General features: G+C 33.6%; 9 protein-coding genes across 9 annotated transcripts; 4 read left to right on the top strand and 5 right to left on the bottom strand.

The window, feature by feature from the left end:
- Window positions 1-349: 349 nt before the first annotated feature.
- cgd5_2240 (DPAGT1 like N-acetylglucosamine-1-phosphate transferase) lies at window positions 350-1624 on the top strand (the record flags this gene model as incomplete). The annotated part of the gene is made up of 1 exon (XM_626162.1): window positions 350-1624. The coding sequence occupies one exon, from the start codon at window positions 350-352 to the stop codon at window positions 1622-1624; it is 1275 nt and encodes a 424-aa protein (XP_626162.1).
- Window positions 1625-1965: 341 nt separating this feature from the next.
- On the bottom strand, window positions 1966-3057 carry cgd5_2230 (membrane associated thioredoxin; the record flags this gene model as incomplete). The annotated part of the gene is made up of 1 exon (XM_626161.1): window positions 1966-3057. The coding sequence occupies one exon, from the start codon at window positions 3055-3057 to the stop codon at window positions 1966-1968; it is 1092 nt and encodes a 363-aa protein (XP_626161.1).
- Window positions 3058-3666: 609 nt separating this feature from the next.
- Window positions 3667-4080, top strand: cgd5_2220 (small nuclear ribonucleoprotein D1. SM domain containing protein; the record flags this gene model as incomplete). Its single annotated transcript, XM_626160.1, has 1 exon — window positions 3667-4080. A coding segment is annotated over one exon (414 nt), but the record flags the coding sequence as incomplete, so codon positions are not given.
- A 462-nt stretch (window positions 4081-4542) lies between these two features.
- cgd5_2210 (40S ribosomal protein S13) lies at window positions 4543-5007 on the bottom strand (the record flags this gene model as incomplete). The annotated part of the gene is made up of 1 exon (XM_626159.1): window positions 4543-5007. A coding segment is annotated over one exon (465 nt), but the record flags the coding sequence as incomplete, so codon positions are not given.
- Window positions 5008-5849: 842 nt separating this feature from the next.
- Window positions 5850-7652, bottom strand: cgd5_2200 (T8M16_190-plant like protein with RRM domain; the record flags this gene model as incomplete). Its single annotated transcript, XM_626158.1, has 1 exon — window positions 5850-7652. One exon carries the CDS (start codon window positions 7650-7652, stop codon window positions 5850-5852), a length of 1803 nt encoding a protein of 600 aa, XP_626158.1.
- A 969-nt stretch (window positions 7653-8621) lies between these two features.
- cgd5_2190 (Nuc1p like endonuclease G) lies at window positions 8622-10040 on the bottom strand (the record flags this gene model as incomplete). The annotated part of the gene is made up of 1 exon (XM_626157.1): window positions 8622-10040. One exon carries the CDS (start codon window positions 10038-10040, stop codon window positions 8622-8624), a length of 1419 nt encoding a protein of 472 aa, XP_626157.1.
- A 695-nt stretch (window positions 10041-10735) lies between these two features.
- On the top strand, window positions 10736-15568 carry cgd5_2180 (large low complexity protein with proline/alanine-rich repeat; the record flags this gene model as incomplete). Its single annotated transcript, XM_626156.1, has 1 exon — window positions 10736-15568. The coding sequence occupies one exon, from the start codon at window positions 10736-10738 to the stop codon at window positions 15566-15568; it is 4833 nt and encodes a 1610-aa protein (XP_626156.1).
- Window positions 15569-16267: 699 nt separating this feature from the next.
- On the top strand, window positions 16268-16642 carry cgd5_2170 (hypothetical protein; the record flags this gene model as incomplete). Its single annotated transcript, XM_626155.1, has 1 exon — window positions 16268-16642. One exon carries the CDS (start codon window positions 16268-16270, stop codon window positions 16640-16642), a length of 375 nt encoding a protein of 124 aa, XP_626155.1.
- Window positions 16643-18188: 1546 nt separating this feature from the next.
- Window positions 18189-18659, bottom strand: cgd5_2160 (hypothetical protein; the record flags this gene model as incomplete). Its single annotated transcript, XM_001388236.1, has 2 exons — window positions 18189-18464; window positions 18522-18659. Coding segments are annotated over 2 exons (414 nt in total), but the record flags the coding sequence as incomplete, so codon positions are not given.
- Between the last annotated feature and the right edge of the window lie 289 nt (window positions 18660-18948).

Below are 18948 nucleotides of genomic sequence, written 5' to 3'. Positions count from 1 at the left end.
AAGGAGAAATACTGGCTGATTTACTGGAAATAATATAAAGGAAAACAGTCAGAAATTAGAATAAGATTATTGCAATAATAATAAAATGAGCTAATAAGTTGATCATAATAAAAAGAAGCTTGAATTTGTACCAAATAGTTTATGAACTATTGAATATATCTTCCAAGTCAGTATAATGAATGATTGATAAATTATTAAGAGAGAAGCAAAACGTGATTATTAAAGGAATTGAAAACTAAATAATTAATAAAGAAAGATATATCTTTTTTTGTTTTTAAAATAATTTTATTAAGATTTGAAGTAATAGAAAATTTCAGATTTTTTTTTCTTCTTTAAAGCCTTAATTATAATGGTAAATAATAATAAATTTCAAAGAAGTGGAGAATTTGTTATAATAACAATATTAATTATATTATTGGTGATTACAAATATTTCTCTATTCAAAACAAGTTATTTTCTACATACACTAATATGTTCAATATCTTCTTTGCTAACTTATTTGGTTTGTAGCAAATTGATTCCAACATTCGGAGAGAAACTTCTTGAGAATGGTCTTTTTGGAATAGACATTAACAAAAGAAGTGACAGTATTAGTAACATTAATTCAAAGACGAATTTATTGGAAGAAAATGAATGTAAAAACAATGAACTTGTAATATTAGATAAAAAAGATATAGTAGAGAAGAAGATACCAGAATCATTAGGTATAGTACCGGCAAGTATGTTTATGATGACAGCAATTTGCAGCCAAATTCTATTTAGTAATGATCCAGTAAAATTATTAGAGTATAATTCAGGATTGTTTTCAATTTGTATGATGACATTTCTTGGATTTGTGGATGATGTATTAAATTTGAAATGGAGATATAAGATGGTATTACCAGTATTTGCAGCTTTACCAACTTTGGTTTCTTATAATGGAGGTACTCAAATAGTTTTGCCTTTATTTCAGACAGGTGGAGACTATTCAGCAAGGATTTTGATAGATTTGGGGTATTTTTATTACCTTTATATGTTATGCCTGACAGTATTTTGTACAAATTCCATAAATATATATGCAGGAGTGAATGGTCTAGAAGTTGGACAATCGATAATAATCTCAGCTTCAATAATTGTTTATAACATAATTGAGATGCTTACAATACTACCAAATTGGCAATTCAGCTTTAAATCAAACCACCATTTTTTTTCAATTTTACTCTTACTTCCCTTTACAGCTTCAAGTCTGTCGCTATTCCATTTTAACAGGTATCCTTCTTTGGTATTTGTTGGCGATACTTATACTTACTTTGCAGGAGCTTGTTTTGCTATTGTAAGTATTTTGGGGCATTTTTCAAAGACTCTTCTTCTTTTCTTTCTCCCACAAATTTTGAACTTTATTATTTCAATTCCACAACTCTTTGGAATTGTTCATTGCCCAAGACATAGAGTTCCTAAACTAAATAAAAAGACAGGAAAGCTAGAATCTTCTAAGAATCTTACTCTTCTTAATCTGGTTTTGGAGGTCACGGGCCCTTTAACAGAAAGGCAGTTAGTTTATTACCTATTGGTTATCCAGATCATTTCAAGTATTTTTGGGTTCTTCGTAAGGTACTCTCCTTTCTTCAGGATTTTCTTCGAATAGAGTACTTTTTTTTTCTCACTCTCTGAGAAATGCATGCATAAGTTTAGGCGGGCTCTGAACACTCCGTAAAGGAAAGGAAAAAGAGTGTGGGCATAGCGAGGATGAGAAAAAAAGAAAGAATACAAGAATAAGAAAAAGTCTTTCGATCAAAGCCGAATAGTAACTTTAAAGCGTACCTATTTTTTAAAATTAGAGTAATACTGCCATCTCTATTGACAACAGCTGTCTACCTTGAATGTAGACCAAGACAGGGAAAAAATCCGTTTCTCTTCCTTCCCTCAGATGTACACTTGGCTAGTTAATTTAATTTACTTTGACAGGGTTTTTCTGTTCCATAATATCTATAGCTTTTTTAGACGATTTGATCTCCTTACACTTGTATTATAAGTATTATTTAATCTATCATCCTCCTTCGCAATGTTTTCTGCAGCTCTTCTGCCTCTTTGTGGAGTCTTGAGTTGTTTTGGTGCCTCTTCTTCCTCCTCTTCTTCTTCCTCTTCTTCCTCCTCTTCTTCTTCCTCTTCTTCCTCCTCTTCTTCTTCCTCTTCTTCTTCCTCTTCTTCCTCTTCTTCTTCCTCTTCTTCCTCTTCTTCCTCTTCTTCCTCTTCTTCCTCTTCTTCTTCTTCCTCTTCTTCTTCTTCTTCTTCTTCGTGATCCTCACATTCATCATCAGAGTACTTATCACGCTTTACTCTATTATTGCTAGTAGTAGTCTTGGATCTATTGGAGTTTCTTGAGAAAATATTGGTCACGCCAATTCCAGTAAAGAAACCAATAAGTAAGATAATGATAGTAACTAAAGGAGCTAATTTGATTAATTTATTGATATCGTTAATTGTGTGTTTGATTTCAGAAATAATAATATCAAGGGTACTAAGAGGGTCAGGAACTGGTTGAGGAGTTAGTTTCTTATAGTCTTTGTTCCAAATAAAAGCCTTAATTACTTCAGCATTTCTCATACCAGTATAAGTGTACATCTTTCCATTCCTAAAGAATCTAAAAGAAGGAACAGCAACAATTCCAAAGCGGTTAATTAATTGTTGATTTTTAGAAACATCAATCTTTGCAACATTTAAACTTTCTCTAGCAATTACAGAAAGTTTATCCAACTCTACTAAAGACATTTGGCTTTGTTGGCAATTTGGAAGATAAAATAACACAAACCAGTCACCAGTTGTTGATCCAGTTGCAGATTGTGTAAGATGTTCAAAATTGTTATCATTAAGCTCTTTAACAAAAGATTGAATTTTTTTCTCAGAATTCACAGAAACTGTGGGATGATGCTTTTGGGGTGTATATGAAGATGCTGAAGCTGTAGGTTTTGCATGCCTTTGAGCTCTATTATGTCCATTAATAGAAGCATTAATTTCATCTCCTCTAATTCCAATTACTAATAATAATATTAAATTCAATACAGCCAATTTTAACTTCATCTTTATTATTATATTCTCAAAACCTAGATGGACTTTATTATAAATGCATAAATTTAATTCAACTTTGTTGTTTCCCCCTTTACTTTATTACAACTATTATTAATATAATGAAGATTTTATTTATTGTGTGGAATACTTAAATTGTTTTAATATTTCAATTTAAAATTTATTTTTTTATTTAATAATTTTGTGATTAATAATAAAAACTACACACTTTTGGCGCCTATACCGGCAGTTACCCCCCTCATTTATTGGCGTTAAATGAAAATATTTACAATGTTAAATTAGAAGAAAAAAATATTTCAATATATAAAAAATATATATTTAATATAATATATTTATATAATAAAGAAACAATTCAAATTATTTAAATAAACTTAAATTTCAATATAATTTAATTTCCCTCATAATTCTTGAAATTTGATTACTTTTTATTTAGTCAAAATAATACAATTTGATTAATTGGGATCATTTTTAGTAAATTCATAATCAGTTATGATATTTATTATAAATTTATGAGCATTGTGAAGTACATTATACATTGATATATTAAATATTTATTTGTTTTTAAATGTAAATTTATTTAAGTTAAATTAAGAGTATATATAGATTTGGTTAATTCACAATACCAGTAGAAGAAAAATGAAACTAATTAGATTCCTTATGAAATTAGTCAATAATTCAGTAGTAATTGAATTAAAGAATGGAACAATTATTCAAGGAACAATAGTAACTGTGGATATGTCTATGAATACTTATTTAAAGAATGTAAAAATGAGTGTAAAACACAGAAATCCTGTTAGTCTTTCTCAAATTACTGTAAGAGGAAATACTATCAGATACTTTATATTACCAGACTCTTTACCACTAGATGCCTTATTAATAGATGATACTCCTAAACAAAATCCACCAAGAGTGAATCCAATTTCTGGTCCTAAATTTGGAAATAAATCTACAACAAATTTATCAGGTGGAGGCAATTTTGATAATAAATCTCGTGGTTCTTTTGGTAATAGAAGATAGAGGGAATTATATATTTGAATTTAATAAAGGAAGTGATTTATATATTTAAATGGATTTATTACATTAATAAATAAGAAAATAAATTAATGTTATTAATTAATGTTATTTTAATAACATTAATTAGATATTCTTCATTAGACTATTCTATAATTTTCAATCTTAGCTTATAATAGATTTATAATATATTTCAACCTATAGATAACACAACTTGTCTCTTTTCAAAATCCAAACAAATAGTCATTTAGTGATTTTAAAACTAAAAAGAAAATTGAGAAAAAGTCAATTAGAAATTTATTAAACTAAAACCAGCTTCTAATTAATATTAAATAGCTAACTATTTAGTAAATAAATCTTAGAATATTCAGAATCTATAAAAAAGAATAAATCAATGAAAGAGCCTTTATCTCTTTTACCAATTATGAAATCTCTTTTGGAAGTTTGGTTATAACAAAATTAAGAAACTTATGCAACCAAAGTAGAGGCAGTAGCAGCTTGATACTTCCAGTTGGCTGGAAGCTGCTTTGAACGCTTAAAATATCTAGCTAAACGGTGAATTCTAGACTCAACCAAAATCAATCTGTATTTAGCAGCAGTATCCTTTCTGAATTTCTCAAGGTGCTTGCGGATAGAAACAGCTCTCTTGATCAAGAAATAGAGATCTTCTGGAATATCTGGAGCTAAACCATTCTTCTTCAAAATTCTTAAAATCTTACTACCTGTTAAAGATTGGACCATTGGAATACCATGAGAATCTCTCAAAGTAACGCCAATTTGAGATGGGGTCAAACCTTTACGGGCAAGCTTTGTAATTAAATCTTCTGCCTCTGATGGCTTTAACTTAATCCATGTTGGTGGTCGTCTTCTATATGGCTTAGCTGATGATGAAATACCTTTTCCACGTCCGTAAACTCTTCCCATTTTTCCTCTCTAAATTAATCCTCAATAATAATATTTCAATGGAAACAAAATATTAATTATTCCAATTTGACCTTGGAGATTGTTGTGTCACTTTTTTCTATTATTTTAGGCTATTTAAGACGTAATTTAATTTGTCTTTCTTTCCTNTGTTATTTATTTAAAATAAATAAATTTAATTAATATTATATTATTTAACTTGAAAACTAATTTTAACTCTTAGCATTTACTTATAGTAATAATTAATAACAATAACAATTGTTAATATTATTTTTCACATAATTGACTTCATTTTCAAGACAATACGTTTGGCGCCGTCTCCTTGCATAGTTATATGCCGGTATTTAAATATTATACCGGTATAGGAAAATCTAAAAAAAAGTGGGGTATAAGAAAAAATATTTTTTTTTTAGAAAGTCAATAGTAAAACAGAATAGAATTTGATATTATTTTGTACTTAGTTATTCTTTAATTGATTAAAATTTGGGACTTTACTTTGTAATTATTTAATATTGCCTCTTTATATTATGTAAAGCGTAATAGCTAGCATTTAACTTCAAAGTAGTGTAGTATGTGTGTATTTTTAAACCATATTCCTATCAATGCAAAATTGCAATTCAGTTTCAACAATTATTATGTTATCTATCAAGGCAAAAATAGATACCAAGCAAAGATTCTTAGTTAAGATGAAAACAAATAATAATAATAATATGAAACTTGGTAAAACAAAAAAATTAAAAAATCGAAACAATCTTGGAAACTAAAACTAAAGTTTTCACAAATAATGAATCTACGGCTTTAACTTAAAAATAGTTAAAATCTAAAATTATTGTTACAATCATGAATTTTACATGTCAAAAGGCTGTAAATTTTTTATCCAGAATCAAAGGTGAATATGCGATCCGATTAAAGTCGCACTTTCTATTAATATGTTTATCCTTTAGAAGCAGATTGTTAGAAATAAAATCATGGCCAAATCTATCTGCAAAGCTATTCCAAGAAGGTGACTTATTAATCGGACATTGGCGTGACTCTTTGTAATGGGAGTTAAACATAAAGTCCTCAAACTCGTTATATTCAGCATCTAATACGTTCATATCCTCCATTCTTGATTTCATTTTCTCTCTAAAATTATTAGAAATCGCCCAATTAATAGAAGAAGGTAAATTTCCTGACAAGTTTGATTGATTTGGCGCCTTGAAATGCATATTCGGGAACGAGCGGGCCTTTGTGTTATTTGATAAATACCATCTTCCAAAATTCTTATTCATATGATCGTTGGAAAAAATATTCTCATCAACAAAAATATTATAATTTCTCTCAGAATGGTCGTCATTATTAGGAAGATGGACGGCATTCGTTGATCTCATATCAATGTTGGCTCTACTTGGAATATTAAAATCACAAGAGTGATCTAACTTTAGATTTGGATGATCTTTAGCTTTATTGAAACGTATATTATTAATATTATTATTATTGTTATTATTACTAGTACCTTGATTTAAAGAAACGCTTTTGATTAAGTTAAAATCATCTGTTAAATTAGGGAAATTACTTAAATTTGAATCAATACCATTAACAGGGTTAGGATATTCATTATCAAATAAGACCCTGTCAACTCCAGAATACTTCGTGCCAAAATTACTACTTAAATTGGGCTTCTCCATAAAATGTAAAAATAATGAATCTCTTGAAAGTTTAGAGTTGGCGTATTGTAAATCAGAAATAGTCGGTGAAGATGAGGGTGGTACCACTTGATCGAAATTGCAAGGCATTGGCAACTGATCCTTACTCTCCATAACTTTATTCTCGTAAGTTTGTTTTGAGTTATTTTGCAAATAAACTTCTTTATTTTTGGTCACACGTGTTTTGCCCTCTATTGCTTGATGTACAAAAACTAATCTTCCGTCAATAAGGTGGTGTGGTTGTTGAAGTGCTTTAATTGTAGCTTCAGAGCTAGCAAACGTCACAAACCCATAGCCTTTGGATTCCCCAGATTTTGTCCTCAAAATAACTGACTCCTCAAGCTCTCCATATTGCCCCATAACTTCCGATAAGGAATCTTCATTGGTTTCAAAACCCAAATTTCTAACAAAAAGCTTTCTACGTATTGCATCTGACCTTTTTGTTTCAAATGGAAAAGGATCAGCTGCAAGCTTTACCATCAAAAACCTGCCACTCATACTCACAGGGTTTTTACAAGCTAATAGTGCTGACTCTATTGTTTTAAAAGTTACAAATGCATAACCTCTAGATTTCCCATCCTTTTTGAGAACAATCCCTTCTTCCACATCTCCAAATTGAGAAAAAACTTCTATTACGGACTCGGTATTAGCAGAAAATGGCAAATTCTTTATATATAGACGCCTATGGGATCTGCTTTCACAAATTACGGCAAAGACTCTCTGTAAAATTTTTTGATCCTCAATACATGCACCAGCTAATAACTCTACAAGCTGATCTTTACTTAAAGGAGTAAGTACTCTACGAAAATCTTCTTTTTCATGTGGGACTTCCAAACCACCTATCCCTAATGGAAATGTATCAACACTAGTGTTTAAATCTTCATTGTTAGTATTAATCCTTTCAAATTCGTCTGTTGAAGAAGTATAATTTTCATCAGAAGTTTCTGATTCAATTAATTGTTCTGAATTCATCTTTAATTGTTTCCCCTTAACTTAACCTAAGTAAATTCTGAGTATTATTGATTTATATTGACCTTTAAATAAATAAATAAATAAATAAATAAATAAATAAATAAATAGATAAATATATATATATATATATATATATAATATATATATATAATGGAAGAATATTCAATAGATTTGTTAGAAACAATGAAATCTTTAATATTATTCTTATCCTTTAACTCATTCAATTCCAAAGATATCAAATTAGAAATTGATAAATCCAATTAAATATAACGGATTTTACGGGAGATTCTACGAGCTGAGTAAAAAACTCCAATCCTTAATAATTTTCTCTGTTTTGAACAATACATTCACGCTTATGAGCGTAGATACCCAGTAATAAAAATTAGTAGAAAAATTAAACTTGATAAAAATCTTTAGTGAAGATTTAAAAAAATTGGGATATAATTCTCCAAACTATTTCACGATTTTAAGTTTTCTCTTCTATAAATCAAAAGAAAGAGAATATACTTGGGTGAAACGCACATAATACAATTAATGCGATATTTGGTAACTAAATCGTCATGCCATTTTGGCGGGAAATTTGAATTAATAATTATTGATCCTATTTTACAGTCTTTTTGCTTATTATTTTAGATACAGGACGTTGGTGGGAAAAAAGTGAATGGCGGAAGGAAATGTGCAAAAGTGCGTATTAGTATTAATTTAAGAGGGAAAATAATTTATTAGTGTTAAAATCCGCTAACTTATGTCAATTTGGTATATATTATTAAAGAAATATGTAGATAAGCTTTGAAATTTTTTCAAGTTAAGGATAAATATACAGAATATTTTTTTTTTTTTTTTAATTAGAGACGGCGGGAAGCTTTGCATGTTATTATTAATCTATAAAGTTGAATTATGAAGAGAATCCTTACAATTGAAAAGTAAAAAAGTACTATGAAACGAAAATTAAGATACTAGTAGAAAAATTTAGAATTTCTCTGGTTCAATTCCAAGAGATTTGCATTTATTTACATATTCTTTTCTAAGGAAGAAATTTTCTTTATCATATCCGTTGCTTTTGATGGTATTCCATATGTCTTCGAGTTCTTTTTTAGTTTTAGATAATTTAATATACCCAAGATACCTCCAAGACTTTACTCTTTCTGAGTCCTCATCATTACATATAGATTGAGCACTTTTACCATGTCTTAGAGTGTCTTTAACATTACAAATGCTGTACATATTCTCAAATTCATCCAAATCTTCATAGTTTAAAAGCTTTTTAAAATCTTTCCTTGATATATTAGCTTTTAGATAATTGATTGTAAATTCTTTGAGACCTGAGAAGTCTAAGCCTGTAGAAATTTCAATACTTTTTAAAGGCACCATGTATTCAGTAATTAGATGTCTCTTGCTTTCAGGTTCATTCTTCATAATGAAGCTTCCAAACGCAACAGGAGGAACATCAATATCCTTTTCTTTCTTTGGATTGACTGCTAAAATAACTTTGAATAAATGTGGTGGAGCGGAGACGAGCTTGTCACCTATTACTTCATAAGTAACAGTATTAACTGGGGTATCTTTCAAATCAGATTTAACAATGAGGTTTGGATCCATTTTTTTCTCATCTCCTAATTCTCTAGCCTTGTCGAGAACGTCTTTCTTGTGTATAACACATATCTGGCCAAGCGCATCCTTTGGAGGATCTTCCTTTTTAATACTTTCTAAATTTTGTGCCAATTTTTTAAAGTCCTTAGAACGCATATAATTCGGAGCAAATAGTGGGCCTGAAACTACATAAACATCTTGATAATAATTTGTAAGTTCTCTTGAAATGAGCTCCAATCTGTACCAATCTGCTCCATTATTGGATAAATCTTGTGGGAGTATATTTCCAGATAAATAAAATGTATCAGATTGGGCCGTTTCTGTATTTTTATGCTGGCCGGCTGCTGCCATATGTCCTCTGCTATATCCACTTGCAAAGTAATCCTTGTTTTCAGCACTCCAAATCAACGGAACATCTGGGTCTACTTGGAAAACACAGTCTGCCCTATTTGCTTTTCCTGAACAAGTTTCATTAGATATCTTCTCAGCTACCCAATTGGGTATTTTGTCTCTAAAGGAAACAGATGATAAATAAGACTCTCTAAGAATTAGATTTTCAGTACTAGGAAGTTTAACTGATGGATAGAATCCGCCTGTCACAGATTTTACAATTTTATCCGAATACTTATTAAACTTCTTTGAAAAATATTTCTGTCCAATATTAACATGCTGAATATCCATATTCTTTAATAGGTTATGCTTCAGATTATTTCCTTCAATATTGGGATACAGCTTATAGCCAATTGCTGTTCCGATTGCTACCCCGAGCATTAGATTGACTGTCGATTTCATAGTCATATTTTCAACATTAAATTAACAGTGGTTTTTTACATTCAAATACTAGTTTTTTTTATATGGAATGAATACAAGTCTTATATTGTGATGTAGCAATTCCCGGAATATAATATATATATTTATTTAATCAAAAAATTATATCAATAAATATTAAAATGAAATTATATAAATTTCCCTCGTATTAATAAAAAAAATTACTCACAATAAATGTATAGTTTAATGCTTTTTTTTTTTTTTTTTTAATTTCACTAATATTTTCAAAATCTAAATATATTAAACTTCCTCAAAAAAAAAAACAACGAATACTCCTAATTATAACTACCTAATTGAGAATAATATATAGTAATTGCCACTACGTAAATTCTAATCACACATAATTTTCCCTGATAAAAAAAAAAATAATAATAAATTTTTCTCAAATTCTATATTTGGCAAATAATTTTACAAGTTAATATAAATTTATTTATATAATTATCAAATAATACGTGTCTTTTCCCGCCTGAATTACCGGTACTTTTTCATTACAAATTACATGCATTTAGATTGAATAATAAAATATCTAAAAAAAAAAGTGTGAAGAATTGATATTTAAAAAAATAAAAATCGTAAAATAAATAAAAAATTGGGATATAAAAACTAGTGGAAAAAATTGTATTTGTTTAAATGAAATAAAATTTGATTTAGTAAAGGCCTAATCAATGAGTACGTTCTACAATGATAAAAACAGAGCAAGCTCTCGTTTATCGCCAAACAATAGAAGAAGTACAGAGTCTTTAGCAATGAATTATCGTCAAAGTTCTGTTCCACCTCTTGACCAGACTATGTTCAATTCTAAAAATTCAAAAAGTAGGCCAACAAGCGCAATAAATTCTGGTTTGGATAGTACAAGAGGGTCTTCAATTGCAAGATGCTTTAAAAAAGGCTTGGGTGGTAGTATACTATCAAGTTGTATGGGCGTTAGCGATACTCATAGAGGACAGCATTCAGAACATTTTGTTACAGGCTCGGATGCTCAAGAAACTGTAAGAAGATATAGAGATAATTATTCTCAATTAAGGCAGCTTTTTGAAAAGCTCAAGGAGCAGAATGAGATTCTCCAAGATGAAAATTACCGTCTAGAAGAGTCACTCAAATCTGCTCAAGATGCCCTTAAAGCCAATCGAACAATGGACTCAAAGAACTTGAGTAGTAATTTGAATTATAGCCAAAAATGTTTGGATGCATGCGTGCATTACATTTCTTATACATTGAAGTACTTACTTGATAACCCAGAAGAAAATGCTTTGAATATTTCTAAGGCATTAGTAGAGAGAGCAGTTCAACAAAGAATTTATTTATTAGAGCCAAAATTGGATGATTCCATTAAACATCTTCAAGAAAACATTATTGAATTTGAGAAAAAGAGTAGAGCAGCCAAGTTAAATGAAGAAAGATTAAGGATAGAAGCTAATAAAAATTCGGAGCATCCTGAAAGTATTCAACAAAACATTATAGGATCTAAACATTCAATGCCCTCATCAAGCAAAATTAACGATGAAAGTGACATTAATCCAGAGAGTGAGTATTCTAAGCACAAGTCTCAATTAGAATCTGGAAAATCTGATAAACTTTCAACACCAAAACAATCACAATCTAAGATGCCATCCATGGATCATTCAAAGACTCATTCCCAAGTAAGTCGTTCTTCTTTGGAATCATCAAAAGCTTTATCGCAGGCTTTGCCTCAAAGCAAATCAAATGCTTCAGTATCGAAATTAAATACTAGCAAGAGCCATATTGAACAAAGTAAAACAGATATTTCTAAAAAAGAGGGAAGTATTCATAAATTTATCGAAAATATTGAAAAACCAATCGGAGAAGTTAAGGAAATGGTTGAATCTGTTGGTAAGTCCGTCTCATCCTCTTTGAAGTCGCCTTCTATCTCTGCTTCCAAGAACTCTAGCGCTATTTTAAGTAATAAGGAGCAAAATTTAAGCTCTGCTGGCCACAAAGATAACTCTATAGATTTAAATTCAAGTAATTCCAAGGCATCTGAAACTATAAAATCAAGCTTGGAAAGCAATGAGCCTTCACTAATTTCCAAAAAAGATGCCCCAGCTGCTCCACCAGCTAAAAAGGACGCTCTAGTTGTGCCTCCAGCAAAGAAAGAAGCCCCTGCTGCGCCACTAAAGAAGGATGCTCCTGCTGCTCCTGCTGCTCCGCCAGCTAAAAAGGATGCCCCAGCTGCTCCGCTAAAGAAGGATGCCCCAGCTGCTCCTGCTGCTCCTCCAGCTAAGAAGGATGCCCCAGCTGCTCCTGCTGCTCCTCCAGCTAAGAAGGATGCCCCTGCTGCTCCGCTAAAGAAGGATGCCCCAGTTGCTCCTACTGCTCCACCAGCAAAGAAAGATGCTCCTGCAGCGCCACTAAAGAAGGATGTTCCTGCCGCACCACTAAAGAAGGATGCCCCAACTACTCCAGCTGCTCCTCCAGCTAAAAAGGACGCTCCTGCCGCACCACTAAAGAAGGATGCCCCAGCTGCTCCGCTAAAGAAGGATGCCCCAGCTGCTCCTGCTGCTCCTCCAGCTAAAAAGGATGCCCCTGCTGCTCCTGCTGCTCCTGCTGCTCCTCCAGCTAAGAAGGATGCCCCTGCTGCTCCGCTAAAGAAGGATGCTCCTGCTGCTCCTGCTGCTCCTCCAGCTAAAAAGGATGCCCCAGCTGCTCCTGCTGCTCCTCCAGCTAAAAAGGATGCCCCAGCTGCTCCTGCTGCTCCTCCAGCTAAGAAGGATGCCCCTGCTGCTCCGCTAAAGAAGGATGCTCCTGCTGCTCCTGCTGCTCCGCCAGCTAAAAAGGATGCCCCAGCTGCTCCTGCCGCACCACTAAAGAAGGATGCCCCAGCTGCTCCTGCTGCTCCTCCAGCTAAGAAGGATGCCCCAGCTGCTCCGCTAAAGAAGGATGCTCCTGCTGCTCCTGCTGCTCCGCCAGCTAAAAAGGATGCCCCAGCTGCTCCTGCTGCTCCTCCAGCTAAGAAGGATGCCCCAGCTGCTCCTCTAAAGAAGGATGCCCCAGCTGCTCCTGTTGCCCCACCAGCTAAAAAGGATGCTCCCGCTGCTCCTCCAGCTAAGAAGGATGCTCCTGCTGCTCCACTAAAGAAGGATGCCCCAACTCCTCCAGCAAAGGATGCTCCCGCTGCACCACCGATGAAGAAGGACGCTCCTGCTGCACCTCCAATGAAGAAAGGTGCTCCACCAGCTCCAGAATCTCCAGCAAAGGATGCCCCAGCTGCTCCTCCGGCTAAGAAGGATGCTCCTACCGCTCCACTAAAGAAAGATGCCCCAGCTGTTCCTACTGCTCCTCCAGCTAAGAAAGATGCTCCTGCTGCTCCACCAATGAAGAAGGATGCCCCAGCTGTTCCTGCTACTCCTCCAGCTAAGAAGGATGCTCCTGCTACTCCTGCTACTCCTGCTGCTCCTCCAGCTAAGAAAGATGCTCCTGCTGCTCCACCAATGAAGAAGGATGCCCCAGCTGTTCCTGCTACTCCTCCAGCTAAGAAGGATGCTCCTGCTGCTCCTGCTGCTCCGCCAGCTAAGAAGGATGCTCCTGCTGCTCCTGCTGCTCCGCCAGCTAAAAAGGATGCCCCAGCTGCTCCTGCCGCACCACTAAAGAAGGATGCTCCTGCTGCTCCTGCTGCTCCGCCAGCTAAAAAGGATGCCCCAGCTGTTCCTACTGCACCTCCAGCTAAGAAGGATGCCCCAGCTGCTCCTCCGGCTAAAAAGGATGCTCCTGCTGCGCCTCCAATGAAGAAAGATGCTCCGGCTGTTCCTACTGCTCCGCCAGCTAAGAAGGATGCTCCCGCTGCACCACCGATGAAGAAGGACGTTCCTGCTGCACCTCCAATGAAGAAGGATGCTCCTGCTGCACCTCCAGCAAAGGATGCCCCGCCAGCCCCAGAATCTCCAGCTAAAAAGGATGCCCCAGTTCCACCACCAGCTAAAAAAGACGCTCCCGCTGCACCACCAATGAAGAAAGACGCTCCTGCTGCACTTCCAGCTAAGAAGGATGCCCCGGCTGTTCCTGCTGCTCCACCAGTGAAGAAGGACGCTCCTGCTTCACCTCCAATGAAGAAAGATGCTCCACCAGCTCCAGAATCTCCAGCAAAGGATGCCCCAGCTGCTCCTCCGGCTAAAAAGGATGCTCCTACCGCTCCACTAAAGAAAGATGCCCCAGCTGTTCCTACTGCTCCTCCAGCTAAGAAAGATGCTCCTGCTGCTCCACCAATGAAGAAGGATGCCCCAGCTGTTCCTGCTGCTCCTCCAGCTAAGAAGGATGCTCCTGCTGCTCCTGCTGCTCCTCCAGCTAAGAAAGATGCTCCTGCTGCTCCACCAGCTAAAAAAGACGCTCCTGCTGCACCTCCAGCTAAGAAGGATGCCCCTGCTGCTCCGCCAGCTAAAAAAGACGCTCCTGCCGCTCCACCAGTGAAGAAAGATGCTCCGCCAGCTCCAGAATCTCCAGCAAAGGATGCCCCAGCTTCTCCGTTAGCTAAAAAAGACGCTCCTGCTGCTCCACCAATGAAGAAAGATGCCCCGGCTGCTCCTGCTGCTCCACCAGCTAAGAAAGATGCTCCTGCTGCTCCACCAGCTAAAAAAGACGCTCCTGCTGCACCTCCAGCTAAGAAGGATACCCCAGCTGCTCCGCCAGCTAAAAAAGACGCTCCTGCTGCACCTCCAGCTAAGAAGGATGCCCCAGCTGCTCCGCCAGCTAAAAAAGACGCTCCTGCTGCACCTCCAGCTAAGAAGGATGCCCCAGCTCCAGAATCTCCAGCAAAGGATGCTCCCGCTGCACCACCGATGAAGAAGGATGCTCCTGCTGCACCTCCAGCTAAGAAGGATGCCCCAGCTCCTCCAGCAAAGGATGCTCCTGTTGCCCCTCCAGCTAAGAAGGATGCCCCAGCTCCTCCAGCAAAGGATGCTCCTGCTTCTCCACCAGCCAAAAAAGACGCTCCAGCTCCTCCACCAATGAAGAAGGACGCTCCTGCTGCACCTCCAATGAAGAAAGATGCTCCAGTCCCTCCAGAATCTCCAGCAAAGGATATCCCAGCTGCTCCTCCGGCAAAAAAAGACGCTCCTGCTGCACCACCAATGAAGAAGGACGCTCCTGCTGCACCTCCAATGAAGAAGGATGCTCCTGCTGCACCTCCAATGAAGAAGGATGCTCCACCAGCTCCAGAATCTCCAGCAAAGGATGCCCCAGCTCCTCCACCAGCCAAAAAAGATGCTCCCGCTGTACCACCAATGAAGAAGGACGCTCCTGCTGCACCTCCAATGAAGAAAGATGCCCCAGCTGCTCCAGATTCTCCAGCTAAGGATGCCCCAGCTATACCGCCTGCGAAAAAGGATGCTCCATTATCTCCAACAATGAAAAAGGGTGCACCAACTTCTCCACCAATGAAAAAAGATTTACCATCTGCGCCGCCTATGAAAAAAGACGCTCCTACTGCTCCTGCTCCTATAAAGAAAAGCCCTCCGATTCCAATAAAAAAAGAAGCACCTAATTGAAAACTCTATTAATGATTATTTTTATTCTTTATGGAAAACAATTAAACTAATTGGTTAATAAAACAGTAAATTTTTGCAGATTTTGAAGATTAAAATGGTAACTTATGTACTTTAATAGTGGTTAATAAAAGTTGTATTATTTACAATTAAAGAAACGCTCTCTACTCTATTAATTATAAAAAAACATTATTAGCTACTTCATTGTAGTCTAAACAAATTAACCATTTGGCCTAACAACTTTAGTCAAATTTTCTTTAGTTCTTATATATTAAATTATTATTTTTTTGCATGTTATTTTACACACATGCCGCCAAGTATCTAAAATTCGAAAATTTATCTATGAATAAGTTATCGAAATGTTTTATTGAATTTAACACTCACAAAAGGTAATAATGCATTTTTATATTTATGTTTTGTTTTTTTATTATCTTTTTTTATTCGTTTACTTTAAACTAGTCATCCTTGATTATATTGCTCTTAGTGCTTACAGTGAATTGTGATTAAAATTTCCCGCCCTAACAGGTCATTTAATGCATGGTGAGAATCTTTCTAGTATCAAAAGTAGTAAAAGGTTGATGTAATTACATCAACCCCAAAATTAAGAGTTTAAAATGCAAAATTGAAAGAAAAGGCAGCGAGGAAAAAAAATAATCACTAAAGCTTTAAACATATTTACTGTGGGTAACTAACAAAAAAAACATGTTAAGTGAAAAAGAAAAAAGTATTGAATATCTAAAGAAAATTAAAGAATTTCGTCATAAAATTGATACAGGAATAATTAAATTGAAGAATAGACTCTCAAATTATTTGCAGGAACCTCTTTATGATTACTTGGATGATACAAGAAAGGAAGTGGATCAGCTTTATAATGAAACTAGAATGTATGTATATTCTCATGAAACGCCATTCAATCCTAGGTATGCTACAGATGACGAATTAATAAGTAGATATTCCATGGCAAAGCTTATTGATATAAAGACTAGAAAGTTAATGGATAAAACGATTAACATGCTAAGTTTGGAGAATGAACGTCATATTGAATTAATGCAAAAAGAAGGATTTTATGGCTATTAAATAGTTTAAATGACTAAAAAAGTAACAAAGAAGGATTAATATAAATTTATGTCTTCAGTATTTAAATCCTAATATTCTGAGATTTGCTCTTGATTATATTCAAAGAATCCAAATTCTCTGCAATTTGTAAAGTCTATTAAACTTTAATCTTTATTATATATAATAACTCACCTTTAATCAAATGTTTTATCATATTTATTTTGACATATTTACTCTTTTTTCTTTGATATAATTTTTTTTCTTGAGCTTCTTTAAGAGTAGCAAGTTCACCCAAAATTGAATCTTTTTTAGATAAGATTTCTCCACTATTCTTCTATTAATTAAAAGTCAATTATTTATTACTATCATTATTTAATGGCACTTAATATTCGTTTTACTTGCCAATTAAATTTCTTTTAATCATCCAAGAAACTTACATGATCAAAAAGTAACGATTCCAACTCATTATTTGCTCTTTTCTGTTGTTTTATTAGTGGGTCATTGCATTCTGAATATTCAAAGTTATCAATATTTTTCAGTATATTCAAGTATGATTTTTCAATGAAGTCAGATAATAATGCCATTATTAAAGTATTTTCTATTCTGCTTCATTTTCTTTATATTTTTTACAATTATCTAAAATCTCATTACTTGAAATAAACATATTTTTAAAAAAATATTATTTATTTGCATGCAATTACGTAATATTAAGTGCCGGCATATATTTTTATAAATATTATCTCTGAAATACTATTTAGCACTACAATTCAAGAAATGTGGGGAGAAATTTTACATTATAAATTAATAAATAATTAAATTTGTAAAAAAAATAATAATAATCCGATACAACTGATTAATGATTTACTGGAAAAAAAATTATAGAGTTCTGTAATAGATTATTTTATTACTATTATGTTTGTTTATTCACTTTTATTATTTGAAAATAATTTTTTGTTGACATCTTAATATGTCATGCATTAAATTATCGAAAACAAATTTTAAATTCCAGAATATACCGCCTTAATTTTTTGTTGATATTTATTACTAAATTAAAATTGCATATGTTATTAACGTCTAATTAATATGATTTAATAAAGTATCAGAGACAAATACTTTAAGCGTCTTTCTGACTATTTGTAACGATTATGACCACTTCTCAACAAATATGAAAAAAAATTAAATTTATTCCCAAAACAGGATATTTTGAGTTGAACTTTAAATTCAAATGTATATATTACCGATAAATGACAGTTATTAAAATAATGTATTGATTCACATGAATATTTAAAGCTTTTTGAACTAATTTTGTTTAAATAAGAATTAATCTATTTTTCAAAAAAAAAAAAAGAAAAACCTTTATATAAATTATATAATTAAGTATATTAAACGCATAATCATAAAATACACTTAGTATAATGTTTAAAATGACGAAAATGGACAGACCTGATCCTACATATGTGTACTCTGTATGCATAGCTGAGGACAAATAAACGGATCTTCTGATTTTACATTATATTTAGGAAGATTGATTGCGTTTTTAGATTATTCCCTTCGTTGTCTATGTGTTTTATTCTGAAATACAATAGGACACAAAATCATAGATGTTTATGTTACTTTCGCCGATATCACTTAGTATACAGTTCACTTCTTCTGGTGTTAATTTAATGATTGACCCAATGTTTAAGAGATGTTTTCTCAATTCGGCAGAACTTATTGTATCTTTTCCATTGGAGATTGATTGCAATGATTCCACCAAATCCCTGGCAATAGCTCTGTCATTATAAACAACCTCACCAATTCTAATTAAATCATCAACAGTGTAAAGACCTCTCTCGTTGGACTCTAAAATAGAAATTCAATTTCATGAATTATTAATTCGTCTTTAAATTGTCAAAGTCTTACCTGCTTTAATTGCAAGTTTATCTCTTTTTGTTAATTGCACCCCAATAGCATTTAACATATGTATTATCTTCTCTTCAGAAATTTTTCCTGCTTTATCTCTATCTACAATCTTGAAGAATTGCCTCAATTCATCTATCTAAATATGTAGCAAATTCAAATTTAGTCAACATCATCCTGCGTGTTTGGCTTTACTTTCAAAGAAGCTGCTATTCGAAAACTTACACGAGGTTTTGATAAACCAGAAACTTCGCCCAAAACCATTATATAAAAAATTCGGGTCCAAAAATCTACTTTACATAAATAAATATAAATTTTTATTAAGCCATTAATTTGTCCTCTTATTCTTTTAAATTATTTCCCTCTTAATTTATTTGTCCACATGAATTAATTGTTGCATGCATGCAAGAAAACGCTACATAGAAGAT

Source organism: Cryptosporidium parvum, chromosome 5, assembly GCF_000165345.1.
Source record: "Cryptosporidium parvum Iowa II chromosome 5, whole genome shotgun sequence".
NCBI lineage: Eukaryota > Apicomplexa > Conoidasida > Eucoccidiorida > Cryptosporidiidae > Cryptosporidium > Cryptosporidium parvum.
The sequence above is the reverse complement of the archived record's forward strand: the minus strand, read 5'-3'. Positions and strand labels throughout refer to the sequence as shown.